The sequence below is a fragment of the Chenopodium quinoa genome, unplaced genomic scaffold (genome assembly GCF_001683475.1).
Source record: "Chenopodium quinoa cultivar QQ74 unplaced genomic scaffold, ASM168347v1, whole genome shotgun sequence".
Lineage (NCBI taxonomy): Eukaryota > Viridiplantae > Streptophyta > Magnoliopsida > Caryophyllales > Amaranthaceae > Chenopodium > Chenopodium quinoa.
In genome coordinates, this window is record NW_018743792.1 from 61383 (window position 1) to 70894 (window position 9512).

The 9512-nt window shown below is 37.9% G+C and overlaps 2 protein-coding genes across 2 annotated transcripts; both read left to right on the forward strand.

Annotated features, from left to right (window-relative positions):
- The first annotated feature begins 5424 nt into the window (after positions 1-5424).
- On the forward strand, positions 5425-6300 carry LOC110685249. Its single transcript, XM_021861747.1, has one exon. The coding sequence runs from the start codon at positions 5425-5427 to the stop codon at positions 6298-6300; it is 876 nt and encodes a 291-aa protein (XP_021717439.1).
- A 177-nt stretch (positions 6301-6477) lies between these two features.
- LOC110685250 lies at positions 6478-7596 on the forward strand. Its single transcript, XM_021861748.1, has one exon. The coding sequence runs from the start codon at positions 6478-6480 to the stop codon at positions 7594-7596; it is 1119 nt and encodes a 372-aa protein (XP_021717440.1).
- Positions 7597-9512: the final 1916 nt, after the last annotated feature.

The following is a 9512-nucleotide window of genomic DNA, read 5'->3' on the forward strand; positions in this document are numbered from 1 at the left end:
GCTTTATTTTAACTATATCATTATATACAAAGATGGATCTTTTAAGGGACGGACTGGGGTTTGGCTCCCCTTAAAAGTTTAGCTAAAAAGAATTAAAACTATTACTTATCCGTGAAACTAAAAAGCCCAAGTAACGAACTCACCCCATATTCTATTGCATTTGCTAAGGCCCAAACATCAAAATACAATTCATAATTTATTCTCACCCCCGCCCTTGTGACTCTCTAAACACCAAAAAAAAAAAAAAAAAAAAAAAAAAAAAAAAAAAAAAAAAAAATCCTATTCTATATGTTGATTGGGCACAAGCTTCAATACACATGATCGATTATAGGTTATATATTATTCATACATCATACTCCCAAATCTTTTTTTTTTCCTATATGTATTATTTTCATTTTTGTAAATTACATAAGATATGAAATATTTTTAAAGAATTATTTTGAAATGCATTAGATTAACAATAATTTACAATTAATAATGAAAAAGAGTTATTTAAGTATTTACATATACATTAAGGTATTTAAGACATGATTAAAAAAAATTATGAATTGAACATTTAATTCGGCCCCTGAAAGAAAAGTTTTCAAGATCCGCCGCTGATTATATTTATATAGATTATGATTGAAACTAGCAAAACCAATTCTCTAAGAACAAAAACTACAACGCAAGAGTTGAATTTTAAACAAACACATTCAAAATTATCACAATATTTGAAAAAATTATTTATTATCAAAACTAACACTCAAAAACCTTGTTTAAAATTCCAAGTGAACGTTTATTCAAAGAAAACAAATTCATAAACCATCACATTTGGCAAATTGTCATGAAAATATGCAGATTATATCAAGCATTATGACTCAAAAGGTCGAGCACCACCTCCTTCTTCCATTCATCATTAGGACTTGAAAAGAAAATCTCCATTTGGCTAGGATTTGATGAAAACAAACTAGCAGCTCTTATAATTTCAGCTTGGTTAATTCCAGGCAAACTTCCAATCTCAGATAATAGCCTTCTCTTTTGTTCAACAATCTCTTGTTCACGCTCTTGTATTGTACTCATGGCAGACGCAATAGTAGCAAGATGATTATTCATATCTTTTATAAAACAAGTGAACCCAATTGCCATATTGTTAACAGATGATAAATTTTCAAATCGAGTAGCTCTCTTTTTCTCATTAATCATTGGAGTCTTTTCCTTTTTCATTCTCTTAGCAAGAGGAGGTTAGAATTGAGTAAAATTTGTAGCTAAACCAGGTGAACGAGTAAAAGATAAATCTTCATCGTCACTATCATTATCAAGGCGAACAACGTCTTTTTCAAGGTTATGGATAGAGTCCTCAAGCAGCTTAGAAGCAAGACCATTAGCTCTATCAGCACCAAATACGTCATCTAGCTTGCTAAGATAAGGAAAGGAGTCTTCCATAATCCTCCAGCTTTAGGGTGAGTCTAAAACATATTAGTTATATATTAGATTAAGTAAAATGCAAGATTTTAAAAAATGAAATTGGTTACCTTGCAAAAATCATCATAAGCTTGTCTCTCACATTGTATTGTACTAGTTTCCTCATCCCACTGATACCCGAATGTCTTGTTCACCATTTCAGCAACTATTGCATACTTATCTTTGAACCATTTGAACTTTGATTTCAATGTGAGAAATGACTTTTAAACCACATCTGGGAAACATAGTGTTCAGCATAAGCTCCAACTAATTCAAGTATCCATCCTTAAACCCTCCTTCTCCTTTCCATTGTTGGTCACAACTTAACTCCAACAAACAATCAATTAAAGCTTCTTCCTCCTCTTTCTTCCAGAAGCTCTTATTCTTTCCTCTTCCACCTTGAGAACTTTGACCATTTGCAGCCATCCTTATTAATCAATTAAGTAAGAATACATAACCAAATATTTTATTTATGATATATAGGAAGCAATATTGTATCACATAATGAAAGAAATTAAAAGTTAAATAAAAATATCACGCTTCAAATACAAAGACGAGAAAACAAAAAATCATAAAATACAAAAATCGTCTCATAAAACACCAAACACAAGGACAAGACTAAAGAGAGTCATTCATAAAAAAAATTGATCATGTTTCGTTATTTTGCCTAGCTCTCCGAGCATTAAATAAAGTTTGCACTATATTATTCCTTAAGCCGATCCAAGCATGTGATGGTTGAACTTGAGTAATGTATTCAACATTATCACCAATATCCTCATTCTCATCCTCACTCTCATTTGATGACTCATCAACCTTAAAATTTGTGGGCATGTGCTTTCGAATTAGATTGTGCAATAAAGCACACAGTGTAACAATGCGACATTGAGTACGAGTTGAAAAAAAAAGAAGGGCTTCTAAGAATTGCCCACCTTCCCTTCAACAAACCAAAAGTTCTCTCAATTAAATTCCTAGCTTTGGAATGTTTCATGTTGAAGTATTCCTCAACACTTACTGGTACTTGATCCCCCCATTCTTTCAAGTGATAATGATGCCCTCTATATGGTGCAAGAAACTCCTCACAATTAGTGTAGTGAGGATCTACCAAAAAGTAACAACCTTGAAATAAAATCCATAGAATATATTTAAGTCATTATTAATTGTATTAAAGAAAATCGTTATATATGGTTAATTTTAATCACATGGTTTACCTTGAGGCACCTTTAAACCATTAAGCCTCGAAATTGCATCTCGTAAAACATGACCATCATGTGCAGAGCCTTCCCATCCAGGTAAGACAAAAACAAATTCCATTTTAGGTGTACAAACACCTAAAACATTCATTGCAAGGTTTCCCTTCCTTGTTCGATACCTTCCTCTCTCCTCATTTGGATCATGAACTTCAATAAATGTACCATCTAGAGCTCCTAAGCAATTCTACAATTATAAAGAAAATACACAAGATTATTTACATAGAATGTATGTAGAACATTGCTTTTAATCAATTAAAGAATGAACATTTTTTTATTATATTTTAATAGTGTTAAATATACTTGGAAGCATTTCCATCTACTATCCTCGCAATCTTCTATAATAGTGTAGGTTTTTTAAGCAAGTGATCGATGATATAGCTTTAGAACCGCAAGGAGGCAAAGGTTAAATTGTCTACTAACACTTTCTCCACTCCAATAAAAGTAATGCCCTATCGACCTATTCTTTTTATGATGAGATAATGTATACAAAAACATAGCTACAATCTCTTGTAAGCTCATATTTCTAGTCCCTCTCAATCCACCAATATCGCTTATCATCTCACAAAGTACACCAAAAGTATGTCTGTTCATACGCAATTCAAACCTACAAGCAACATAACTATCTCTAATCTAATCAACGAGTTTAATTTAACTAATCTATTACGTTTCTAATTGATAACTTGCTATTTGATATGATTTTAGGGTTTTTTTGAACCTAGTTTACTTGATAAAATTTGTGTTTTGGTTCACTTTTACTCTATTATTATGCAATTTTTGTGTATCCTATGCTTCACGGGTTGTTAGTGTTTTTGTTGAGATTCTAGGTTCAAAGACGACCAAATTAAGCCCATGGATACAAAACCGAGGTTAGAAGCAAGAAGGTGGTAGAAAGAAGCCAAGAAAAGGAGCAATGTAGAAGAAAAGATGGAAAAAGGGCTTAGAAGACCCTGCACGGCCGTGCTAGACCTTGCACGTCCGTGCAGGAGTGCTCCAGAAAGTTGCAACATTCTGCTAAGGCCTGCACGATCGTGCTTAAGTTGGCACGTCCGTGCAGAAGAGGCTGCACGTCCGTGCCATAACTGGCACGTCCGTGCAATATTTCAAGCCTAAGCAGTAGCTTCTGCCATGCCCTGCACGACCGTGCATAAGGCAGCACGTCCGTGCAGCTTGGTCTGCACGTCCGTGCCAAACCTGGCACGTCCGTGCAGACCTGCAGTCAAGCCCAACTCTTGTTTTTTCCGTCCTTTTTATTTGGGGGTCTTATAAATACCCCCTTTTGGCTCATTTGTACGAACAAGCAAGGTTTTTAGAGCTTTCTCTTAGTTTTGCAATCTTAGAACATTAAATTCTCAAATCATTAGTTAGTTCTTAATTATTAGCTTGGAATTATTCAAATTCAATCATTGTAGAAGACAAAATCCACCATTGTTGCTCACCTTGAAGCTTCATAGTAACCATTTCTTACTCATCTTTTCTACTTCTCTTTACTTTGTTGTTAATTATTTGCTAGTTCTTGCATGTTTAGATTGTTAATTAGCTTAATCCTTAGTTTGAACTTGTTCATGAATTGCTTGAAATCTTTAATTGCTTTAATCTCCATGGATTGTGAGTAGTCCAATTTCTAGGGTTTGGGTAAAACCCTCAATGTAGTCACTAATTACTTGTTGCATGTGCTAATTTGGTTGTTGTGGGATGTTAATTAGTTGACCTTAAGTGGTTTAATTGCTTAGTTCTCGCATATGGCCATTGCTAGAACTATTTATCCAAGCTTCCTCAACGAAGGATCGAGAGATGAACTTGAGGTAGCTCCCTTATGCTTGATGGACCCGAAATGCCATGAGAATAGGAATTTCCGGTCAAGGGAATGTTTATGTCATCGTGATTATGCTTTAACACTTGTTTTATGCTTTGTAACCACGAGAGTAGGTTGTATTCATGATTCAAGTAATCCCTCTAGCTTGAGAAAGTAGTTGGGTGCCTTACATGACTTCCCCTAATTTATCCCATTAATTTACCTTGATTGTTGCATGCTAATTGTGATTTGTGATGAAGTTGAGTGGTATAACCCGAGCCCTAGATTCCTCTTAATATTGTTAATCTCCTCTTAGCTTTAGTTGAATTGAATTAAAAGAAGTTACTCAAGAACAAACCAATTTCGCCTTCATTTAGCTTATTTAAACGGTAGTACTCGGTGGTTGATTCAACGCCTCTCTTGGGTTCGACCCTTTCTTACCCTTGCTATTAGTTAGTGAGACCAAGATAGGATTATCTTTGGTAGGCTTGACGACGGCCTATCAAATTTTGGCTCCGTTGCCGGGGAGGCAAAGTCACATTGAATGTATTATTGTTGAATGAGACTAGATGTGTGTATATGTATAGTAGTTTTCTTACCTTAATTTTTGTTTATGTGTGTTTAACTTGTGATAGTCATTGATAACGTTTTTCTTAGCTTTGTTTGAATTTGCATGACACAAAAAAGTAAGCAATCACCGCTTATTCCCGTTGATCCAGAGCTAGAGACTCTTGCACGGCACACCCGAGTTCTCCATTGTATATTCGGATTCCGATCCGGAAGAGGTTTTTGGAGCTAACGAAGAAGATAACATGGGATAGAATCCTCCACAACCTTGTCCTACGAGACTATGACCACCCCAACGCATTCCAACTTCGGAGTGGCATACGTCTTCCCACCACAAATGCAAACAACTTTGAGCTTTCACCACAACTCATCCGTATGATTCAAAGCGATCAATTCGGAGGTAGTCCTCATGAGTGTCCTTTTGCTCATTTGGACAAATTTCTTGAGTTGTGTACAACCATCAAGCAAAACAACATTTCGGAAGAGTTCATCCGTATGCACATGTTTCAATTCTCCCTCCGTGATAAAGCAAAGCATTGGTTGAGAACGGTTGAAGAGGGATCATTGAGTACATGGGACGAAGTCACTAGAGCCTTTCTTGGAAAGTATTGTCCTCCAGAAAAGACCGTCGAATTAAGAAGAAAGATCATCAATTTCAATCAAGACATTGATGAAACCTTGAGTGAAGATTGGGAGCATTTCAAAGATTACACAAGGAAATGCCCCCACCATGGTTTTACATCATGGATCATTGTACAAAGCTTCTATGACGGTCTTACTCCTATTTCAAGGGCCAACCTTGATTTTGGGGCCGGTGGTAGCCTTAAAAAGCTATCGGTGGATGATGCATATAAGATGATTGAAGAAGTGGCCAAGCATTATGCATATGGAGGTGATCGAAGGCAACCTCAAACAAAGAAGGGCGGAATTCATGATCTTAGTGCAATAGATCTTATTGCATCAAAGTTTGATATGCTAGCTCACAAGCTAGATCAAGCCGCCCTCACGCCCTCAAGCTCCTCTTCACAAGTCATGTCTTGTGAGACTTGTGGAGGAAATGATCACTTGTCCTCTTATTGCAACTTAACGAATCAAGAGCAAGCGGCGACAATTGGGCAAAGGAATGAACAATACTCCCAATCCCACAATCAAAGTTGGAAGCCCCAACAAAACACGGGATGGAAGCAATACAACCAAGGCCCCCCACAAAATAACTACAACCAAAATCAAACCCAACCTCAAAACCACTAAAACCAACCTCATTCTCAAAACCAACAAGCTCCATACCGCCATCCTAACCAAAGGGATCAAAACCAACAAAGACCACAATATAACCAACCCGCTCCTCTTCCTTCACCTCCTCAAAAGACTATCCTTGAGTCCGTTCTTGAAACTTTCATGACTCAACAAATAAGGAGCAATGCGAATATGAATGCAAACATCCAACAACTTCAAGCGCATAATAAGATAATGGAGAGACAATTGGCTCAAATTGCACAACAAGTTGGAAGTTCATCCTCCAATCCTAGTGGTCACTTTCCAAGCTCAATGGTAGTGAACCCAAAGGAGCAAGCTAAGGCTATTACTTTGAGATCGGGAAGAGGTTATGAAGGCCCGGTTATGAGTGAAGAGGAGACAAAAAAGAGAGATGAGGGAGTTGTGGTGAGAAGTGAGGATGATTTTGAAAATGAAGTAGTTGAAGTTGAGAGAAAAGAGCAAAAGAGTGATGAGGGAGCCATAAAGAAAGATGAGGGAGATGAAGAAAGAATAGAAAAGCCCCCTATGAGAGTATATAAGCCCCCCATTCCATTTCCTCATAGAATTGTAGAGAAGAAGTTGAATGAGAAGTTTTCAAAATTTCTTGAAGTCATGAGAGGACTTCAAGTGAACATCCCCTTTCTTCATGCTATGTCACAAATGCCTACCTATGCAAAATTCTTGAAAGATCTTCTATCCAACAAGAGTAGGCTTGAAGAGAGTGCAACCATCTCCCTTCCTAAGGAGGTGAGTGCAATCATTCAAAACAAGCTTCCCCAAAAGCTTGGTGACCCCGGTAGCTATGCAATACCGGTGAAGATTGGAGATTTGGAAGCTATGGAGGCTTTATGTGATCTTGGGGCAAGTGTGAGCTTGATGCCCTATTCTATTGCAAAGACCTTGAAAGTTGGAGACTTGAAACCAACAAGAATGTCCTTACAACTAGCCAACCGCACGGTTAGGCTACCCTTGGGGATTCTTGAAGATGTGCCGGTTCAAGTTGGAAGAGTATTTGTGCCATGTGATTTTGTGGTAATGGAGATGGAAGAAGATACAAGAGTACCCCTCATTTTGGGGAGACCATTTTTGAACACCGCGGGAGTGGTGATTGATATGAAAGAAGGAAGATTGACCTTGAATGTGGGAGATGAGAAAATTTCATTTTCATTCACACAAACTTTGAAAAAGCCATTGATTGATGAGGTTCATAGAATTGACACATTGGAGAGGGACACATTGGAGAGGGATTTAGAATATTGTATGAAAGAGATCCTTTACAAGCTACCCTAACGGGAAGCTTAGTTGAGGAGGGTGAAGAAGCAAAGGGGTATGATCTCTTACTCAACCAACCTTTGGTCCACGATGTGATGAAATTTGAAGTGCTTAACATGGAGGCAAAAGAGGAGAGGACTACGCCTCCTCCTAAGGTTGAACTTAAACCCCTTCCCCCTCTACTTAAATATGCTTTTCTTGATGATAGTGAGAGTTATCCCGTTATTGTCAATGCTAAGCTCGATGACACCTCTCTTGGGAAACTCCTAGTTGTTTTAAGGGAGTATAGAGATGTCATTGGGTACAAAATTGATGACATTAAGGGGATAAGTCCCACCATATGCATGCATAAAATTCTACTTGATGATGATCATGCTTCCTCGATTGAGCACCAATGAAGGCTCAATCCCAACATGAAGGAAGTGGTGAAAAAAGAAGTTTTAAAACTTCTTGAGGCCGGCATAATCTACTCTATCTCCGATAGTAAGTGGGTTAGCCCGGTTCAAGTTGTGCCTAAAAAGGGAGGCATGACCATCATAAAAAATGATAAGGGTGAGACCATTTCTACAAGGTCGGTCACCGGGTGGAGGATGTGCATTGATTATCGAAAATTGAATAAATCCACCCGGAAAGACCACTTCCCACTCCCCTTCATTGATCAAATATTGGAAAGACTAGCATCACATAGTCATTATTGCTTCTTGGATGGATACTCGGGATTCTTTCAAATCCCAATCCAACCCGAGGACCAAGAAAAGACTATATTCACATGTCCTTTTGGCACCTTTGCATATCGAAGAATGCCATTTGGACTTTGTAATGCACCTTCCACATTTCAAAGGTGTATGATGTCTATTTTTTCCGACATGCTTGAATCATTAATTGAGGTATTCATGGATGACTTTTCTGTTTTTGGTTCATCTTTTGACACTTGTCTTTCAAATTTGATTAAAGTGTTAAAAAGATGTCAAGAGGTGAACTTAGTTTTGAATTGGGAGAAATGTCATTTCATGGTAGAGGAGGGTATTGTTCTTGGACATGTGATTTCTAGTAGGGGAATTGAGGTAGATCGTGCCAAGATTGAAGTAATTGAGCGCCTCCCACCCCCTACAAATGTGAGGAGAATAAGGAGATTTCTTGTGCGGGTTTTTACTGCCGGTTCATATAGGATTTTTCAAAAATCGCAAAGTCGCTCACTCAATTGTTGGTAAAAGATGTCCCTTTTGTGTTTACTAATGATTGTTTGCTAGCATTTGATAGGTTGAAGGAGGCCTTGATTTCGTCTCCTATCATTTAACCCCCTAATTGGGAGCTTCCTTTCGAGCTTATGTGTGATGCTTTGGATTTTGCCGTTGGGTCCGTTCTTGGACAAAGGAAAGACAAGAAGCTCCATGCTATCTATTATACTAGCAAAACATTGGATGAGGCACAAAGGAATTACACAACCACGGAAAAGGAGTTTCTAGCCATTGTTCATGCAATTGAGAAGTTTAGGTCCTACTTGTTGGGCTCTAAGGCCATAGTCTTCACCGACCATGCAGCCTTGAAGTACCTCTTGTCCAAGAAGGAACCCAAGCCAAGATTGATACGGTGGGTCTTGCTCTTGCAAGATTATGATATTGAGATTAGAGACAAGAAGGGTGCCGAAAATGTTGTGGCCGATCATCTTTCACAGTTGCCTATCTTTGTAGGTGATCTTGATAACTTGCCAATTGATGATTCATTTCCGGATGATCGACTATTTGCTATCCTTCAAGCACCGGCACCATGGTTTGCGGACATTGCAAACTATTTGTCTTGCTCTATTCTCCCTCCCGACCTCCCCTATCAACAAAAAAGGAAATTTCTTCATGATGTTGGTCAATACTTTTGGGACGACCCCTTGCTCTTTAAACAAGGTGTTGATGGCCTTCTTAGAAGGTGTGTCCCGGATG

Bases quoted from the DNA above. Each gene is read 5' to 3' on its own strand.
- LOC110685250 (XM_021861748.1), top strand. From the start codon at position 6,478: ATGAATGCAAACATCCAACAACTTCAAGCGCATAATAAGATAATGGAG.
- LOC110685249 (XM_021861747.1), top strand. From the start codon at position 5,425: ATGATTCAAAGCGATCAATTCGGAGGTAGTCCTCATGAGTGTCCTTTT.